Source organism: Macaca nemestrina, chromosome 1 (genome assembly GCF_043159975.1).
Source record: "Macaca nemestrina isolate mMacNem1 chromosome 1, mMacNem.hap1, whole genome shotgun sequence".
NCBI lineage: Eukaryota > Metazoa > Chordata > Mammalia > Primates > Cercopithecidae > Macaca > Macaca nemestrina.
Window position 1 is genome coordinate 180,553,799 of NC_092125.1, and position 21,262 is coordinate 180,575,060.

The window sequence follows — 21,262 nt, forward strand, 5'->3', positions numbered from 1 at the left end:
AAGCTTGTCAAATCCAACTGTCTCCTCAATATCTCCATTTGCAAATCTCCCAGGCATCTCCAAGTTAACATTTCAAAAGCAGAGCTTATTTCAACTACTCCCCCTGAAACCTGCTTGTCTCACTGCCAGTCCAGTCACGATCCACCATTCGGCTGGCCCGTCACTAGAAGTCATTCTTGTCACCGCCCCCTTCCCCTGGCCCCCGACATTCAGTTACCAAGTTCTGTCAGCTCTACTTCTGCCTGTTTTTCCACATCTATCTCTACTGCTGACACCCTAGTCCAGGACGCCATCTTCTTGTACCCCAACATCCATTCTCCAGCCCTCTGCCACCAGTACATTCTCCACACACCAGCTACACTGTTAAATTATTTCATTCCCGTTTGCAGTCCTCTGGTGGTCATCATTTCTCTTCACCTATATTCCAACTCTAATTTCTCCTTCTGGTACATGTTAAGTTTCTGAAGTTAGGTGGGGCATGTGACTTTCTTTGGTCAAGGAGATGGGAGCAGAAGTGGTATGTATCACTTCAGGCAGAAGCTTTAAGAGCCAACACGCACTTCACCTTTTTCTCTTCATCTGCCATGATGGTCATGATGTTCCAGGTAGTGGCTACTCCATTAGTCTGGGTTCCAGACCTAGGATATGATGGCAAGACGAATATGTAGCCTAAGAAATAAACACCTGTAAAGCTATATTGTCAACAGCTCCTGACTTCACTAAGAATGAAATACAAAAAAAGCCTTACCATAATGAACAAATCCCAATGAAACTAGCTTCTGTGTATCTATCCAATCTGATCTCCGGCCTGTCCTTCCTGCTCACTATTCCACTCAGACTGGCCCCCTCGCAGTTTTTGGAACAAGTCAAGCCTGTTTCTACCCTTTCATGCAATGTTCTTTGCATGGTTTGCTCCTTCTTAACCTTCAGATCTCAGCTTAAAAATTACTTCCTCGAAGACATCTCTTTTAACTACTTTATCAAGGTCCCTCACTATGACTGCTTATCACAGCACCCTAACCATTTCCTGCTGGGCACTTCATAGTCAATAATAATTGTCTCTTTGACTGTCTTCCCCACGTAAGCACCTTGAGAAAAAGAGCTGACTAGTATCTCCGGTGAGATTGTACCTTCTATATATGGTAGGCACTCAATAAATACCTGTTAAATGAACAAATGAAAGACTCCAGAAGTGGGACATAACACTACAAACATCATTATCACATATCCCAGGAGCAAGTGGTGCTGCTAATGGTGAGAAGAGCAAAGGAACTCACATGTACTGAATGACTACCCTCAACTAGCAACTGCTGTAGGTACTTTACGTGTTATCTCTCTAGCGTCTCATAATCCTAGGAGGCCAATATTAGTATCTCCACTTTATCAATCAGGCAACTGAGACTTGATCTCTTCAAGCAGCACAACTAGTAACGGCAGTTTTAACTCAAATTAAAACTTAATCTCCTTCCCCCAAACCATAATACCAGAAGGGGAAAAAAAATCAAACTATTTTATCACTAAGTACTTTTCTATCATGCACACAAATTACATCCTATATGAACATATTCCTACCCTGAGAACCAGTTTTTGTTTTTCCTTTTTGTTTTTGAGGTTTATCCTAAAGCCTATTTCCGGTATCTCTTGTTATGTGGGATAAGTGAGGACAGAATGAAGCAGCGAATCCAAACTACAGAGAAATCAGACATTTTGTTGAAACTCTTTTCTTGAAGTCTTTTTCTTCTCAGAGTAAGAAGCTACTATGATTAGGAAGTAGGTCTGTGTTCTGAATTCATTTTATGGAACTTGGGATCAACTTCTATTGGCTTAACGTATCCTCTTGCCCTACCACCAAATGCTGTTCTGCTGGTCACAGAACATGCAAAGCTAAATGGTCTTAGGAGACCTGATCCATAGTCCTGACTATATTAGCAAGGGCTCCAATCACCTAAACAAATGAAACCAGCTTGTTTTCTACCTCTGCCCACCTTTGGGTGAAGTAATGACAACAACAGCAAGGCGGGGCCTGGATAATTCCCAAACCATTCTACTGGGCTCTGAGGAAACTCACAGGGATTCAGAGCAGAAGGTACCTTTGGATCATCTACTTAAATCTCCTAACAGTTTAGCAAACGGGTCCAGGCAGGCAGTTATTTGCCTAAGAGAAGCAAGTCTCTTGGCTCCTAGTCAAGTGCTCTATTATACCACACTGCCTCCCCAGTCAAAAACTAGTGATTATGTCCAGGTAACATTCAGTTTATAAATCCCCCAGTGTTTCTCTTTATTCTGCATTATCTAGAGAACCCTGAGCAAGAACACACATAATATAAATAAGAGAGGCCAGAAAAAGCTATTTTAATTTTCTATTAAACATTCTTCTCAAAGCATTATTTTATCCCATATCTCACTGAATTGTAAGAAATAACATTAGTATTAGAAAAACTAGGAAAAAAGATAAATGCAGATAATTAAACTTACATGAAAAAGGAAATTGTAACAAAGGACCGAGGACTTTATATATTTGAAGTGAGATTATAATTTGAAAACTGTGCATCTCAAAGCAAACTTTATTGTTCAATTATTCTTAATGATAGTGTTTTATGACGAATACACTGATTTTTCAAGAAGGAAACCCGTTTTAAAAATATTTTTGTTTTAAAAACAAGCCTGTGCAAGCTCTGATCATATTTCTTTTTTTTGATTTGGGAAGAAAATACTGTTTCTGATAGCATGACATGCAAAATGTTTAGACTTTTTTCTTAATCTCACTAATTTCAAGAACTATTGAGAAATTGATTAAGGACATTAAGTGCACAACACTAATTACTGGCCAGCTGTTGGCATTGTGTTTCTTACTTAGTTCTCCCAAGGAAAACTCTTAAATTGAATCTTCAGCAGAATAATCCTTAAATATACTTTGTAAGCAAAACAAAAGCTTTTTTGTTTACATAGTTCTTTGGATTTTACTGTTCCTAATTTTATTCTGAAACTCAATTTTACCCCAGACCATAATTACCATATTAACTTTGTAATGCACAGTTGTATGCAATTCCGCAAAGCAGTAGTCTACCATCAGGCTCTATTCACCCAGAGCACAGGAAAAACAGGATTGGTCACACCCATTTAAAAACAAATCTATCCCACACTATTTGCCAATGTGTAGTTTCAGTCTAAATTCTGACAATGAAATGTATGGATATATATCTATATATCTCATCTTGATTTTCAAAGTAGCCAAAGGGAGTTCTTTAGAGCTTAGCGTTGCCTGGCTGAAGCTGAAGATTCTGTAACTTCATAGCCAGACCCATGTTGCCAGTGATTTTCAATTTCCCTTGAAAGAAGGCCTGTAAAGAAGAAAGAAAACTCATTACTCGGTGTTTTTAAGATTGCTGATGTTTCTATACTATCTAGCCCTGAGATCATTTATTTATCCAGGTCACATGACTTTCTCTAAAATATGAAACTTGGCTTTCTACAATAGATTTGGAACCAGATTCTTCAAAAGAATTTGAAAAGGCCACACTTTTCGCAGAGCAGCAGAAAGAAGCAGCCTTCCCAAATTTCTCATAGAAATTGAGCCTGTTTTTACCTGTCCTCCTCAAAATGGGTTACTAGACTGATTCTGTTTTAAAACATTCCCGTAGGTGGGAAATACTAACTGAAATTTTTAGCAGGCTGCTGAGAGAAAAAGCATACACAAAAAACACAGAAACTCTTGGGGTTCAATCTAACGTGCATGTGGATGAAATGCCACCAATGATAAAGGACTTATCCCTACAGAGGACACAGAGCCTGCTGAGAATGGGGTGCTTGTGTTACTCTTTGGCTCAATAAGAAGAATCAAACCAATCTGAAGTGCAGAGCCACAATTTGTTCCATTTAACAACTGCCTGGGATTAGATCACATGATGTTTGCTAAATTTACCATGTAACAAAATCCCAGGAAAACTTAAGAGAAATAGCAAAATTGGGAACACAGCATAATTTCCCTGCCATGATCTCAGTATTTTAACTGAATGTTTAAAACAAGGAAGGGCTAGATTTTAAAAAACGTTTCTGGTAGTCTTAGGTTTTTAACAGTACATTAAGAAGCTAGGAGCTCTTCTATATCATCCATGGGAATGTAAGGAGCTCTGTTTTTTCTGTACCTCCTGGTAGGGGTGACTAATTCTTTTTTTTCCCCCTCCTCTGTCTGGACAAACTAAATATGGCACAAAGCCTTCTGTCTGATGGCTTAAAGGTCAGGTGACTCAGAATACAATATATTGAACAAACATCATTAAAAAATACAGACCAGTAGTACAGGAGAAACTCACCACCTTTCCCCTTTGTAAGTTAACAAAGAAAATCACTTTTTATTTACTAACAATGGAGAAAACATGAATCTTCACCCTTTAGAGAGTCCATACATAAAGATGATTTCAGTCTGGCCCCTAGGTGTTCTTCATGTATGCTTGCTGCTGGAGTCAAACACTGAAATTAGAATTTCCACTGCATTTAACGATTTCCAGTCAAATCCTCCGGAAATCCTCTGAGCATAAGGGAAGTCCATTAACACATTAATAGAAAGGTCTGCTATTTTTATCTTTAATTCCTTTGGGTGTTAACAGGTGCTGAAGGAAAATAAGCTGACACCTTGCCCCCAAAATGGGCAGTACAAAGATAAATTGAGAGAATGAAGGCAGCTCATGTGTGAAGTCTGAACAGCCTGCCAGAGCTGTGCATGGCATGTGCAGTGGGTGGGAAGCAGGATGACAGCCAGCTCCTATACTGGTGGCCTCTGTTCTGTCTAGATTTCTGGAGCGAGCTCAGTGGAAATGTCAGTGCCAATGGTGTGTATTCAGCGGAAACATCACAGATACAAATCTCACTTGCCATGGCATCAACTAAAATGTGCTTGGTTACTTAGAAAAAGCATTTTAAAAAAGCAAGTGGGAGTGAGATTTAGTTGTTTTATCCAATCTTGCAAATTACCAGAGAACCACAGGAATAAGACCTAAAACAAACCAGACTGAGACAACAAAAAAATTAAGTTACATTGGAAAGAAACATCTTAGTTTCTTTTTTAATGGAAAGCTCAGTATATCAAGTTGACAGAAAGCTCACTGTATCAAGACCATTCAACACTGCAGCTGAAGAATCTAAGAGGACCCTTGACAATCTGGGGACTAGGAAAATCTATACAAGGCATAAACACATTCTAGACAAATGCAATTTAGTCCAACAGGTGTTTACAGAATACCTAAAAATGTCAGAGACTGTGCTAAATTCTGGAAACATAAAGACAAATAAGATGTGCTTTGATGCTTTGAGACACTCACAGTCTAACAGGGAAGAGAGAGAGGCATATTATGACTAACACAACACAACAGGCACTAAGCTCGCAGTCCAGTACGTGGCTCAGGAGAGGGACTGGTTACAGCTCCGCAGCAACTTGGAAAGAGGTCCTTGGAGATAACATCTGAGCTAACTTTGAAAGACAAATCATTTGTCAGGTAAGAACAGGTCAGGCAAAAAGAAGAACATGGGCAAATAAATAGAATGTAAAAGGTCATGCCTTTGTTCATGCCACCACTCCCTCCTGCTGGAACACTCCTACTTTCCACCTGGGCACTAAACTTAAGAGCTGCTTCCTCTGTGGGGCTCTCCCTGATGGCCCAGAGAGATATGGCTGCTCCTGCCTTCATCCTCCCCTGACCACAAGTCAGGTGTGGCACCTTGGATCTCTGGCTGCACTGACTCTTTTCCAGATCTGTGGATGCCCTGAGCGTGGGAACTATTTCTTATTCTTCTGGGCACTTCCAGCACACAAGACAGTGTCTGGCACATAGCTTGCTCCACAGACATCTGTCACTTGTTTGGGGAACGCTGCAGAGTTTTGTGTGTCTGACCACTTTGCACTTTAGAGTCTGAGTCAGGAGATGGAGTAGAAAGGGCTGAAAACCTACCTACTAGCAGGATATAAGCTCCATCATACTTACCGACTGAGGATTCATTTTACCAGTCATTAAAGCCAGGAAGTCTGAGTCAGCCATTGTGATTGTGCAGTCAGCCTTCTTATCTAAAACAGATACACAGGAGAAGGAGAAAAGGAGGTGTTCAGTTTCACATATACATTTTTGTCAAAAGCCACTGACTGCAACAGAATTACAACCAGCACTGAGGCAGTATGGGGAAATGGGCACTCACATATACTTCTATGGCAAGCTGGTAAAATGTGACACAAACCACAAGCAATCCTGATATTTAACAAGATGGAATTGATTAAATAAATTATGGTATATTCAAATAGTCAGGTATGATATAAACCACAATAAGAAATGACATGGATCTGGATTTACTGACATAAAAAAATGTTCATGTTACATTATTCGTGATATTATTATATATGCCAGTTACAAAATAAACTGTATGATGCCATTTTTGCTTAAAAACAGAATTCAACTATATAAATATAGAAAAACATCTGTAAACTGAAGACACCAATATATTACTAATAGTAACTGTGACAGACTCTAAGGTGACCCTCCTGATGTACATCCCCTTCCTTCCAGTGTGAGCAGAACCTGTGACTTGCTTCTAGTTAACAGAATATGGCAAAGATAATGAGATGTCACTCTTGTGATTTTGTTACATTAAATGATTCCACCTTGCTAGCAGATTTGTTCTTGCTCTCCTGCTGACTCTGAATGACTTCACTGCTATGTTATGGACTTCCTATGGAGAGGGCTATGTGGCAGGGAACTGGCCATTAGGAGCTGAGGACCAGCTCTGGCCTATAGCCAGTAAAAGAGGAAAGCTATCATTCCCAAGGCCACAGGGAAATGAATTCTGCCAACAACCTGAATGAACTTGGACATGGATCCTTCCCCAGTGAAGCCTCCAGATGAGAGCCCAGCCTTGGCCAACACCTTGACTGTAGCCTTGTGTGACTCTATGCAGAGGACCCAGCCAAGCTGTCCTCAGCCTACTGATCCAAGGTAACTGTGGGCTAATAAATGTGTGCATTATTTTAAGCTACTAAGTTTGTGGCAACCTGTTATACCGTAATAGAAAATGAATACGGTTATCTAGATCGAGGGTTAACAAACTTTCTGTAATGGATCAGACACTAAATATTTTAGGCTTTGCAGGTCAGTAGGTCTCTATCACAACTACTCAATTCTGCCCTTTAGTGCAAAAGCAGCCATAGATAATATATAAACAAATGTTGGCTGTGTTCCAATAAAATTATTTTAAACAGGTGGCAGTCAGAGGAAGGAGAAGATACTTGCAACTCATATATCTCTGACAAAGAACTTGTATCCAGACTATATGAAGAACTCCTGTCGAAGGTACAGTGGATTATGGGAAAAAAAAAAACAAAAAACTCCTACTCTCCTACTGCTCAACTAGAAAAGGTTAGACGATCCAAAATAAAAATGGGCAAATGACACATATAGGCATTATATAAAAGATCTCCAAATGGCCAAGAAACACATGAAACAGTGCTTCACTTCCTTAACCATCAGAAAATTCACATTAAAATCATGATGAGTGCCACATACCTACTAGAACAAATGGCTGAAATTTAAAAAAGAAAAAAAAAAGGCAATACCCAGCATTAGTGAGGAAGTGAAACAAATGAAAGGTCAACATAGTATCAGAAAGACTGTAAAATGATACAGCCATTTTCGGAAAACACTCTGGAAGTTTCACATAAAGCTAAACATACACATACTACATGAACTAGCAATCCTATTCCTAGGTAGTCACCAAAGAAAAATGAAAACTTATGTCCACACAAAAACCTGCATGTGAATGCTTATAGTGGCTTTATTCATAACTGCCAAAAGCTGGAAAAAACCCAAATGTGCATCAACTGGTGAATGGGTAACCATTCAGCAGCAAAAAAGAACAAAACACTTGATGATCCATGCAACAACATGAATAAATTTCAGTGAAAGAAGGAGGCTCAAAAAGCTACATACTATATGATTTCATGGGTATGACTTCCTAGGGAAAGCAAAACTACAGGGAGAGAAATCAAACTAGTGGCTGAAAGGGCCTGAGGGGGCTGACTATAGAGGGACATGAGGACACTTTTGGGGGTAATGGAAACAGTCTGTCTATATCTTGATTTCTGGTGATAGTTACACAACTGTATGCATTTGTCTAAATTCACAGAATTATACATCTGAAAAGGGTTGATTTTATTGTTTACTGTTAATTGTACATCAATTAGCCTGATTTAAAAAAAACCTGGCAAGTACCAAGTACCGTCAAAAATGCAGAGGAACTAAAACTCTCATATAAGGTGGAAGGAAACGTAAAATAGTACATCCACACGAAAATCCTGTTTGGCTATCCTGTACTTTATCACCTAGCCCTGGGTACATGTCCAGTGGAAATAAGTACAACGGAAATGTCCACTAGAAGACATCTATAAGAATATTCATAACAACATTATTCATCAGGCCCCCAACTTGAAACAATGCAAAGATACATCAAATGCACTAGGAATGAATTCTGGGGTATTTGCATAGTAAACACAAACTATTGCCACATGCAACCATATGAATGAATCTTATGCTGTTGAATAAAAAAAGCCAGACCTAAAAAAGAGTAAATGTTATTGGTCTATAAATAAAATCAAGCTATGGTGATAGGATTCGAAATAATGGTTCGTTTTGGGAGTGAATAGTGAGAGCAGGCGGGCAGGAGGGAGGCTTCTGGAGTGCTGGCAACATTCTGTGTCTTAATCTTGGAGGTGTATTCATTTGTCAACATTCATCATGTGGTACACTCTGGAATTATGCCCTTACTACAGGCTAGACTTCAATAAAAATTTTACAAAACACAAAACGTAAAAACAGGTGGTAGGCTAGGTCTGCAGGGCATAATTTGCCAATTCCTAACCTGGACAGTGGAATTTTGGCAGGGTAGTTCTTCATTTTATTTGTCTATCTTTTCTAATTTTTTTTACATCAAGTGTATGCAATTTTAATAATACAAAGCTTTTAAAATATTAATTTTATTATCAAAGTGAAATAGTGGAAAAAAGACTGGACAACAAAGACTAATACCTCATTGTTAAATCAGCCGTGTATACCTTGTCCAAATGAGAGGTTTCAAGTGCAAAAGGAAAAATTCACCAAGAAATCAACATTTTCAGCAGTCAACGTTTTAGGCAATCAATTAATATAACAATAGGATTCTAACAGTAGGCTCCTCCTCTCATTAAGAATTAGCTCAAATTAAACCTGGCCTCTCCCTGAAATGAAGTCACATTTTATTCACAGGGCACTGATCTGAAACTACTCTACTTATATGTGTATATGTTTTCTGTCTGTATTTGTCCAACAGAATGAAAACTTCAAGGGGCAGAGCCCTTGTCAGTGTTGATCACTGCTATATCCACAGGCCCTTGAAGAGTACTTGACACATAGGAAATCAATAAACATTTGTTGAATAAATTAATAGATTATGTGAATTTCAAAAGATGATCAAATTATGGCATAATAGCTAATCAGATAACCTGTACCTTAATAAAAGAGATGGAATAGAAGCCGGGCACAGTGGCTCACACCTGTAATCCCAGCATTTTGAGAGGCTGAGGTGGGCAGATCATCTGAGGTCAGGAGTTCAAGACTAGCCTGGCCAACATGGTGAAACTCTACCTCTACTAAAAATACACAAATTAGCCGAGCATGGTGGCGGGTGCCTGTAATCCCAGCTACTTGGGAGGCTGAGGCAGGAGAATCTCTTGAACCCAGGAGCGGAGGTTGCAGTGAGCTGAGATCGCACCATTGCACTCCAACCTGGGTAACAAGAGTGAGACTCCATCTCAAAAAAAAAAAAAGAAATAGAATAAACTGTTAAACCATAGTATGCCTCTGTTATTAAATAACTGAAACAAGATAGAAAAAAATTTTTTATTTTATGTCTTACAACTCAGGAATTGCCCCTAAAAAGACTGAGATTCAATGGTTATCCTAACTTAGCTGCTAACAAAATTTTCTCTTAAAACTGGAAAAAAGGTCTAAATCCTTAAAAAATAAACAAATTTACAGCCTAGAAAATCCAGTTCTCTTGCAGATATATAACATCAAAGAGCACGAGGTAAAAAACAAACTGAGATCGTTGGACCTGGTCCTAACAGTCCAAGAAAGGACTCTTGGTCATTGAAAGGGGGCTTCAGGAAGTAAAATCTGCTACTGCTACTGCTGTAATATCAGCATTTATTGAGCTCTCACTATGCTGAACACTTCAACATACCTGGTCTCATCTGATCTTTATAACAATCCTATAAGGGTCAGAGGGACCAAATAACTTGCCCAAGACCACATAGCTAGTAAGTAGCTGAGCTACATCTGAATGCAGATTCCTGTTGCCAAAGCTCATACTCCCTATTCCTATGCTCTATTGCTTCCTTTTGTTGTAGGAAGTATGTAAACATTCAACAGCTCAGTTTTAACTGTGCCTTCACTGATTTATCAGCATTTGATGAATCCCAGATGGTTTCCAAGTTTTCAAAATCCTTTTGGGAGCCTTAGACAAACCTATATGTCTAAGCACAATTAATGTTTAATATGTGGTTGGGGAGGAAACAATGATTTACTGAGCACTTACTAGGTGCTCTATCTTCCTTATCTCATTTAATCCCCACAACAATTCTACGGATACAAACTATTCTCATCATATTCTAGATAAGACCACTAGACTCAGGGAAGGTATATACCCTCTAAGTGACAGAGCCTAGATCTGAACCCAGTTTTGGGTGTTTCTAAAAGGCTATGCTCTTTCTAGTGTACCTTGGGGTTAGGAGACCCTGAAGCTTTCTGTATCATGCTGCCCATAAAGGGAGAAAGTTGAGAACTCAAGGTGCTGAAGGGGCAGAATAAAAGAATGAAGGAATAATATCTTATGTTAGATTAATCAAAGCTGGCTTCCTGGATATATGCTATATGAGTCGTTTCAAAGGAGATGAGGCAAAGGCAGAACTCGTGGAGGAGATACTAAAAGGTACCCAGGCAGCAAAAACAGATGATGGAAAATGCACAAAATCTAAAAATCCATAATATATTCATCTCAATAATCATTACCAAGCTATTACAAAATACATTTAAGTAAATCTTACTTTGTTAAAAATAAACAAACCCCCTAACATTATGTATATGCCAAATGAACTAGCAATTCTCCTTAAGATGCCGGTTCAAACTAGGACAGGTTATTAATGCTTTAATGTAGCTAATCTCTAACAAATAGCCATTTGTTGGTTGATGTAAAAGGAGCTGGCAATTTCCAGTGATGGCTTTTCTTGGTAAGTCTGTATTTCAGCACCACTCTTGGCTGCCAACAAGTGTCAGTTTCAGCAGAAATTATCCTGCCCCAGGGTAAGATCCCTTGGGGTCTGGGGTACAGCACCTAATGTGGGAAGAACATGGCAAGAACCTATCTGGAGGGAACACAGCTTTTCCAAAATCATTCAACAGCTTTCCATCAGCATATGATCTTTGATAACAAATCAACCCTATCAATCAACAACAACAAAATAGGAGGAGAAGGAGAAATTTTTTTAAAACAACCTTAATATCAGTATGGGCATATCTAAATACAAAAGTAACATTAACCTTCAGTCATTAAAAAAAAAAAGATCACGAATATAATTCCTGAAGTTCTTTCTATTTCTAAAAGCTGGAATCCAGATAAAGCCTTTAGCTTTCCTTTGTACACCACCTTAGAGTGGCGGCTCATAGAATGCAGTTATGATCATTTTTTTTGCCCATTCATTTTGGAAGGAAAAAAAGGGACTCTGTATAATTCAGGAACCTTCCACAACAAAGTCATGCTGCCCACACTAGACAGATGCCCTAACTACTGCTCAATTTTTCTTTCATTCATCTCTCATCAATCCCTTATTCAACCATGCACATTAACAGTACTCTTCGCCGGGCGCGGTGGCTCACGCCTGTAATCCCAGCACTTTGGGAGGCCGAGGCGGGCGGATCACAAGGTCAGGAGATCGAGACCACGGTGAAACCCCGTCTCTACTAAAAAAAATACAAAAAATTAGCCGGGCGCGGTTGTGGGCGCCTGTAGTCCCAGCTACTCGGGAGGCTGAGGCAGGAGAATGGTGTGAACCCGGGAGGCGGAGCTTGCAGTGAGCCGAGATCGCGCCACTGCACTCCAGCCTGGGCGACAGAGCGAGACTCCGTCTCAAAAAAAAAACAAAAAACAGTACTCTTCACTTTTTCTCCACACTCCAAGCTCTATACTCTATTCCAGGAGCTTGCCGACCTCCTCTCCTCTCAAAATGCCCCTGAATATTTACCAGCCCTTTCAGAGAAAGAAGTTTCCATCCATCCCTTTTCACTAGAGGTAACCTTGCTTCCACCTGTGCTCCTGATGTCGTCCTTTCCAAAAGGACCTCCCTCAAAAATGTGTCAGTAATAAAATTTCACCATTTTTGACAGACATGCTTCTTCCATACAATTCCCAGGTCCCATTACCTTCACCTCTAGTATCTCTGGCATCTACTCTCCCAACATTCACTTTTCCCACTGCCTGCACAAAGGCCGGCCATCCTCTCCGCTCACTTAGACAGTGGCAACATCTATCCTCCTGATGGCTCTCTCTGCTTCTGATCTCACCCCTTTCAATTCATCAGGTCTAATGTACCAGTTTCATCCTCTAAAACACAGCTCTGACTTCACTTTTCTATTTAGGAAGCTCTAATGCATATTAAAAAGCTTTGGTATACTGGTTATATACCAAATGACTTTCAAAGTTCCTATCATGGCATTTTTTTTTTTTTTCTCAAGACAGAGTCTTGTTCTGTTGCCCAGGCTGGAGTGCAGTGGTGCCATCTCGGCTCACTGCAACTTCCGCCTCCTGGGTTCAAGCAATTCTCCTGCCTCAGCCTCCCAAGTAGCTGGGATTACTGGCATGCACCACTACGCCCAGCTAATTTTTTGTATTTTTAGTACAGATGGGGTTTCACCATGTTGGCCAGGCTGGTCTCGAACTCCTGACCTTGTGATCTGCCCACCTCGGCCTCCCAAAGTGCTGGGATTACAGGTGTGAGCCACCTTGCCCAGCCCCTATCATGGCATTTTAAGCCCTCCAAAAAGCTGGTCCCAATCCATAGTGTTTCTAAATTACCCTAGGCTCTCTCCAACAAGAGAAGCATAACAGTACAGTACAGCTACCACTTACTGAATGCTTACTCGGAACCATTCATTCATTCTGTTGTCCATTTTTAAATTATTCATTTTTGAAGGCCTACCATGTGTCAGGTACATTCTAAGCACTGGGAATGCAGAGTATACCTCAGACAAAAAGCTCTGTCTTCAAGGAACTTACAATTCAAGTGAGAGAGATGGACAAAAAGAAAGTAAGTAAAATATTACATGGTATATCAGATAGTAATAAGTGCTATGGAGAAAAATAAGGCAGAAAAGGGCAATAGGGAATGGTAATGGGGGTATATATATATATATATTTTTTTTAGATGTAGTCTTGCTCTGTTGCCCAGGCTGGAGTGCAGTTGCGTGATCTTGGCTCACTGCAAGCTCCGCCTCCCAGGTTCACGCCATTCTCCTGCCTCAGCCTCCTGAGTAGCTGGAACTACAGGCACTCGCCACTACACCCAGCTAATTTTTTTGTATTTTTAGTAGAGATGGGGTTTCACTGTGGGGGTAAGATTTTAAAAAGGGTGGTTAGGGAGGGGCTCACTGAGAAGGTGAAATTTGAGCAAAGATCCAAAGGAAAGGAGGGAATAGGCCACAAGGATACCTGGGAGAAGGTAATTCTGGACAGGGAACAGAGAGTAGAAAAGTCCCCAACCAAGAGAATCCCACATTCAGGCAACAGCAAAAAAGTCAGTGTTACTGGAGCCAAGTGAGCAAGGACATACATAGTAAGACAGTGAAAACTGGGGCCAGATCATACAGTACAATTTTAAGAACTTTGCTTTTACCTGCAGTGAGACAAAGCTATTGGATGCTTTTGGGCAGAGGAAGGTAACAATTCGGCAAGTTTTTAAATGATCACTCTGGCAGGTGTGCAGAGTAGTGGGCAAGAATAGAAGTAGGGAGATCAGATAAAACAATGATGCTGGCTTAGACCAGGGTGGTGGTGGCTACAGAGGAGGACAAGATGTGCCGATGTGTTAAACTGTGGAGTGTAAGAGGAAAAAAAGTGGCCAGAGATGACTTCAAGGTTTTTAGACCAAGGAACCAGTAGGACACAGGAGCAATTTACCAAGAATGGGATAATAGCAAGAGGAGTACACACTTACAGGGGAGAAGAAGAAAGATCAGGAGTTCAGTTTCACATGTTAGCTCTGCGATACCTATTAGGTGTCCAAGTAAACTTGTCAGTTAAGCAGTTGGATATACACCTTGTAGTTCAGTGGCTGGGTCCACGCTAAAGACAGTCATTAGTGTAGAAACTGTTTTAAAGCATGGGACTAGATAAGATCCCCAAGGAATTAAGGCAAATAGAACTGAGCCTTGGAACACTCTAATGCTTAGAAATTTGAAGACAAAAAGAAACCATCAAGAGAGGCCAAGGAGGAACAGCCAGTAGGCAAGGAAAATGTATAAGTGTAATATTATGAGGGCTGGGAATTAACCACTGAATTTAGCAATGTGGTAGTCACTGGTGACCTTGACAGGAACAGTCCGGGGATAGCGATGAGGACAAAAGCTGACTAGAGTGAGTTCAAGAAAGATTTGGATGAGGATAACTGGCAATAGTGACTATAGACAGGTCTTCCAAGGCCACTAGCCATGCATTGGACCATGTGCTTTACAGGTTAATTAAGAGAGAATCCTCTTAATCTTCATACCAATCCTATGAAAAGGGGCCATTTATTAAGCCCATTTACAGAAGAGAAAACCGAGTCTCAGAAAAGTTAAATAACTTGTTCAAGGTCAGAATATGTGAATGGCATGGATGGGACTCCAACCCAGGTTTGCCTAATTCCAAAGCCTAAGATTGGCAACTCTGTGATGGAGCCTGCAAATCCTTGGGAGGAGGTGGCTTTGACCTCTTCCTGTTCCCTGGAATTCACTGGTTCTTTAACATTAAAAGCCAGTCCTTTAGGGGAACAGTAGAGCAGACCCCCATTTTCCCAGCTGACAGCCTTTGTAAACTTGTCAGTGCTCCTAGAAATGAAGTCATTCCCAAACTAACCTGAGTTAGGAAGTACTGATCCTTTGCCATTCTTCACATCCACCACCCAGGTGGCCTCTTTACCCCCAGGGCCATCTTTCACCTTGAAGGCAAAAATACCACCAATTTTCTTCACAAACTGTTCCCCTTCCTGGAAAGAAAAATAACACTGGGGTTACATTAAGTCCATTTCTCTGGCTTTCTCCTCAAGCAAATTCATGTTTAAATAGATACATGATATGAGTATCTGGGCCAGGGAGCAGTCCCCAAGGTCCTTTATGATCTTTTACCCAGAAAAGTCTGAAAGGCAAGCAGGCAACAACTCCCACATCTGCCAAGTCTTTTATTAAAAATAAATGTGGAATATATGTAAGGCTAGCTGTAAAACCAGCCATGGTGATCATTCCTGTAATCCCAGCACTTTGGGAGGCAGAGGTAGGGGGATCACTTGAGCCCAAGAATTGAAGGCCAGCCTGGGCAGCATAGTGAGATCTGGTCTCCACTAAAAATTAAAAAATTAACTAAGCATAGTGGTGCATGCCTGTGGTCCCACTTACTCAGGAGGCTGAAATGGGAGTATCACTTGAGCCCAGGAGTTTGAGGTTATGGTGAGCTATGATCATGTCACTGCACTCCAGCCTGGGCAACAAAGCAAAACCTTGTCTCAAAAAAAAACCAAAAAGGCCTTTTTAGATACAACTGGTATCTAAAAGGGAAGGAGGGACAGGGCAGCATTTTCTGCCAAAATAGCCCTCATATGTTCCAATAATTTGGGAAAGATTCACTCTGGCATTTCTAAATGTAAAGATCCCCACCTTCCCTTCTCTCTCTGTGTGTGTATACACATACATATAAATGACATATATATAAGCATATAAATGGTATCTATATAAACACATATAAATTTTATATATATATTGTTTTATTTTCTTTTTTTTTTTTTGAGACAAGGTCTCACTCTGTCACCCAGGCTGGAGGGCAGTGGCACAATCAGGGCTCACTGCAGGGTAAATCTCCAGCGCTCAGGCAATCCTTATACTTCAGCCTCCCCCAAGTAGTTGGGACTACAAGCATGTGCCACCACAACTGGTTAATTGAATGTGTGTGTGTGTTTATGTGTGTGTGTAGAGACAGGATCTGGATCTGTGTGTGTGTGTGTATGTGTGTGTATGTGTATAGAGACAGAATCTCTGTATGCTGCCCAGGCTGGTCTCAAACTCCTGGGCTCAAACAATCTTCCTGCCTCAGCCTCTCAAAGTGCTGGGTTACAGGGGTTAGCTACCACAGCTAGCCTTACATATATTTTTGGTTCCTCGCAATCAGGACTTAAAGACAAGTGGTTCTGAAATCAAGGCCTTTTTTGTTCTTGTTGTTCAACTCATTTTCTCTATCAGTATAAAGAATTATATGAGTAATATACCATCCACCACTTGCTTTTGGATATTGGGGAAAGAAGCTGCCTAAATACAGAAAAAAAAACCTTAGACCTATATCTCTGCAAGGGGGTTTCCCTTCTCCCTCACTTCCTCTTTTTTTTCCTTTCATTCCCAGTCTTTCCTTCCTGAAGCATTTATTGAGCCAAATATTGTTACAGGCACCAAGTATATAGAAATAGGAGTCAGAAAAGTAAGTAATAACAATACGCTATAATCACTACGACAATACACTGGGATCAAGGGAAACACGGGACTGCAGGAGCACAGAGGAGCAGCTAAGCCAGCTGGCAGGGTGAATAATGAAAGAATGACAACAACCTCACATATCTTGTTTAAAAAAAACAAAAGCAACATAATAATTTTATTGAAAAAAAATTTTTAGAGAAGGAATATTTATTTCACTGTGGAAAAATTAGAAAATATCAACAAACAAGAAGAAAATACAAATCATTTGTAATTTATTATATTATTATTTTTTAGACAGTCTTGCCCTGTCACCCAGGCTGGAGTGCAGTAGCGCGATCTTGCCTCACTGCAACCTCTGCCTCCTGGGTTCGAGCGATTCTCTTGCCTCAGCCTCCCGTGCAGCTGGGACTACAGCACGTGCCACTATGCCCAGCTAATTTCTCGTATTTTTAGTAGAGACAGGGTTTCACTACGTTGGCCAGATGGTCTCGAACTCCTGACCTCAAGTGATCCACCTGCCTCAGCCTCCCAAAGTGCTAGGATTACAGGCGTGAGCTACAGCACCCGGCCAAAATCATTCATAATTTTATCACTCAAAGAAAATCATTTTTGATACATATATATGCAGAGAAAAAAAATGAGTTTTGTACCAAAAACAAGAATCTTTCTGTAAACAGAATAAGTAGATTACAAAATATGATCTCATTTAAGATATATATCTTTTAAATGGAATCTGTTTATATTAAACAGAGAAGATTATATATATATGTATCTTACATGGGATCTAATTATATCAAACAGAAAAGATTATATATATATGTCTCTTAAATGGGATCTGTTTAATTATATTAAACAGAAAAAGTAGATTACAAAACAATATGATCCCACTTAAGATATATATATAAGATTTATATATGATATATATGCTATATATATATTATATACATATATATTCAGGAAGGTCTAATAACTTGGCTAGGTTTGTAGAAGTACAAGGAAGAGCAAGAATTCAAACCTATTTTGATACCTAGATTTGGTGTTCTTAATTAGCAAAGTTTAATTCTAGGTATTTACCCTTAAATAAATGAGGCTCTGTAAAAATATTTAGATATGAGAATGTTATTCATAGCACTGTGATAAAAGCCAGAAGTTAGCATAAGCCTGAATAACAATTAACAGGGCACCGATTAAATAAAATATAGTATACATATGTCATATATAAACCTTTATATATATATATCTTAAATGGGATCATATTGTTTTATAATCTACTTTTTTGTTTAATATAATTATCCTAATTACTGTGTCACTAATATTCTACATAACTTTAAATGGTCACATATAGTCTTTAATTGTAAAAGTATACCATATTTTATTTAACCAATACCCTGTTGATTGTTATCAACAAGTTAGCCAAGTTATTAAAGCTTTCTGAATCTCAGTTTGCTTTTTTTTGAGATGGAGTCTCGCTGTGTTGCCCAGGCTGGAGTGCAGTGGTGTGATATTGGCTCACTGCAAGCTCCGCCTCCTGGGTTCACGCCATTCTCCTGCCTCAGCCTCCCGAGTAGCTGGGACTACAGGCGCCTGCCACCATGCCCAGCTAATTTTTTGTATTTTTGTATGAATCTCAGTTTTCTTATCTGTTAAATGGGAATAAAATAGTAACTACCCTTACAGACATGTATGAGAATTATGTAAATACCCACAACACACAGCATACTCAATGAATGTTAGCATTTTGTTGATGATGTTTTATTATATGATCTAGCTGCTATTTCTGTGCTAATATTATAGCTTTATAATACACTTTACTCTTTGACACAGCAAATCTCAATTATAATTCCTCTCTACCAAATATTCTTGGTTATTTTGTATTTTTTTTTTGGACACATTTTCCTTTATATGTACTTTACAATCACTTAGTTCTTCTCACAAAATGTTGTTGGAGTTGGATGGGGTTACATAAAATATACAGATCTGTTTAGGGGAGAGGTAGTATCTTTACAATATTAAGTCTTCCCATCCATGAATATAGTAAACCTTCACCTTTTCTTTAATGTCCTTTGGGAAAATGTTGTCTTTTTTTTTCCCAACATAGACTTCTGTACATTTCTTGATAAGTTTATTCTTAGGTATTTTATATTGTTTTTGTTAATAACACATCTTTGCATTACATTTTATGGCTAGGTTATTGCAAATATATAGAAAATATACTAATCTTCTAATGTTTATTTTGGAACTGGCTACCTGTTGAGTTCTCTTTAATTTCTAATAGCTTTTATTTCCTATCTTCTTTATTTCGGCCTTACATATTTGCAATAATTTACACACAAAATTCTTCCTTTTGGTATCATAATATTAATTTTTTTTTTTTTTTTTTTTGAGACAGAGTCTCACTCTGTCGCCCAGGCTGGAGTGCAGTGGCACAATCTCGGCTCACTGCAAGCTCCGCCTCCCGGGTTCACACCATTCTCCTGCCTCAGCCTCCCAAGTAGCTGGGACTACAGGCACACGCCGCCACACTCAGCTAATTTTTTGTATTTTTAGTAGAGACGGGGTTTCACTGTGTTAGCCAGGATGGTCTTGATCTCCTGACCTCATGATCCACCCGCCTCAGCCTCCCAAAGTGCTGAGATTACAGGCGTGAGCCACCGTGCCCAGCCTCATAATATTAATCATTTTAAGAAAGACTTAAGTGTTTACAATGTTCAGGCACTGTGATAAGTACCTGAAATACTCAAATAATTACTGCCCCTGAGGAACTTACATAAACTGACATTAGATACTAACCTCTGTTTCTAAGTATGCAGAGAGCCTGGCCTAAGTTTACTATTTCTTTTTGTTGTGTTTTTGTTTTATAACAGCATTGAGACATAATTTATATCCTATAAAATTCATGCTTTTAAAGTATTCAATTCAGTGGTTGTTTTAGTATATTTAAGGTTGTACAACCAAAACCACTATCTAATTTTAGAGTATTCTTATCAACCCCCAAAAAAACTCACACCCGTTAGCAGTCATGTCCTGTCTCCTCTACCCCTCAGCCCCTGGCAACCACTAATCTACTTCCCAAATCTACAGATTTGCTTATTATGGACATTTCATATAAATGAAATCACACAATATATTTGTGACTGCTTCTTTCACTTAGCATGATGTTTCCAAGGTTTATCCACATTGATGCATACATGGATCAGTCTTTCAATCCTTTTTTTTTTTTTTTTTTTTTTTTTTTTGAAATGGAGTCAGTCTGTCACACAGGCTGGAGTGCAGTGGCATGTTTTGACTCACTGCAACCTCCTCCTCCTTGGTTCAAGTGATTCTCCCGCCTCGGCCTCCCAAGTAGCTGGGACTACAGGCATGCACCACCACGTGCCAAAAAAAGTACTAAAAGTTTTTGTGTTTTTAGTAGAGATGGGGTTTTACCATGTTGGCCTGGCTGGTCTCGAACTCCTGACCTCGAGTGATCCACCTACCTCGGCCTCCCAAAGTGCTGGGATTACAGGCATAAGCCACTGTGCCCGGCCTCCTTCAATCCTTTCTACGGCTAAATAATATTCCATTGTATGGGTGTAACATACTTTGTTTATGTATTCAGCAGTTGATGGTTGCTTCCATTTTTTCCTATTATGAATAATACTGCTACAGACAATTGTGTGCAAGTTTTTGTGTGAACACAGGCTCCTAATTTCTTTTGGTTACATATCTAGAAGTCGAACTGCTAGGTCATAAGGTCATGTTTAATTTTTTAAGGCACTCCCAAAGTGGCTACATCATGTCACAATCCTACCAGCAATTAATGTGGGTTTCCAATTTCTCCACATCCTCACAAACAATTGTTATTGGCTTTTTTTATTTTAGTCATCCTACTGGGTATGTCAACCTTTTTTTTTTTTGAGATGAGTTTTGCTCAGGTTGGAGTGCTGTGGTGCAATCTCGGCTCACTGCAACATCTGCCTCCTGGGTTCAAGCGATTCTCCTGCCTCAGCCTCATAAGTAGCTGGGATTACAGGCACACGCTACCACACGCAGCTAATTTTTTTGTATTTTTGGTAGAGATGGGGTTTCATCATGTGGCCAGGCTGGTCTTGAACTCCTGGCCTCAAGTGATCCACCCACCTCAGCCTCCCAAAGTGCTGGGAATACAGGCATGAGCCACTGTGCCCAGTATGTCAACCTTTTTCTTATATACAGGTAGATCCCCTGAGAGCCACCTGGAATCTTGGACATAGGTCTTAGGACAAAACACTTGTTTTGCCCTAAAATATTTAGTCAGGGACTACTTATCTCAATAGTCATGGAGGCATCTCTTACATATGAGTATCCTGAAATTAACTACCAGTATTTTCTAGTTAAACCAAGAAACGAAAATGACTGTCAGGTTTTTCTTTTAAGTGAAAAAGAAATGCTCTTATGTTGGCTTCCCTTAAAAGAGCTCACTTAAATTATTTTAAGTTAACTGTAGAAAAAACTACTAACAACAA

At 39.6% G+C, this 21,262-nt stretch overlaps 1 protein-coding gene across 5 annotated transcripts in view; it reads right to left on the minus strand.

The window, feature by feature from the left end:
* Positions 1 to 2,324: 2,324 nt before the first annotated feature.
* The window catches only part of LOC105495064 (sterol carrier protein 2), a 125,345-nt gene continuing 106,407 nt past the window's right edge, over positions 2,325 to 21,262 (minus strand). For 4 of the 5 annotated variants that reach the window (XM_011764232.3, XM_011764231.3, XM_011764233.3 and 1 more), the window contains 3 exons: positions 15,178 to 15,307; positions 5,979 to 6,058; positions 2,325 to 3,341 (listed from right to left, as the gene is read on the minus strand). In XM_011764232.3, the coding sequence (XP_011762534.2) occupies positions 3,246 to 3,341; positions 5,979 to 6,058; positions 15,178 to 15,307 (306 nt within the window). In that variant the 3' untranslated portion in view covers positions 2,325 to 3,245. The remainder of the gene's footprint in view (positions 3,342 to 5,978; positions 6,059 to 15,177; positions 15,308 to 21,262) is intronic. The other variant, XM_011764236.3, reaches the window with a different exon arrangement.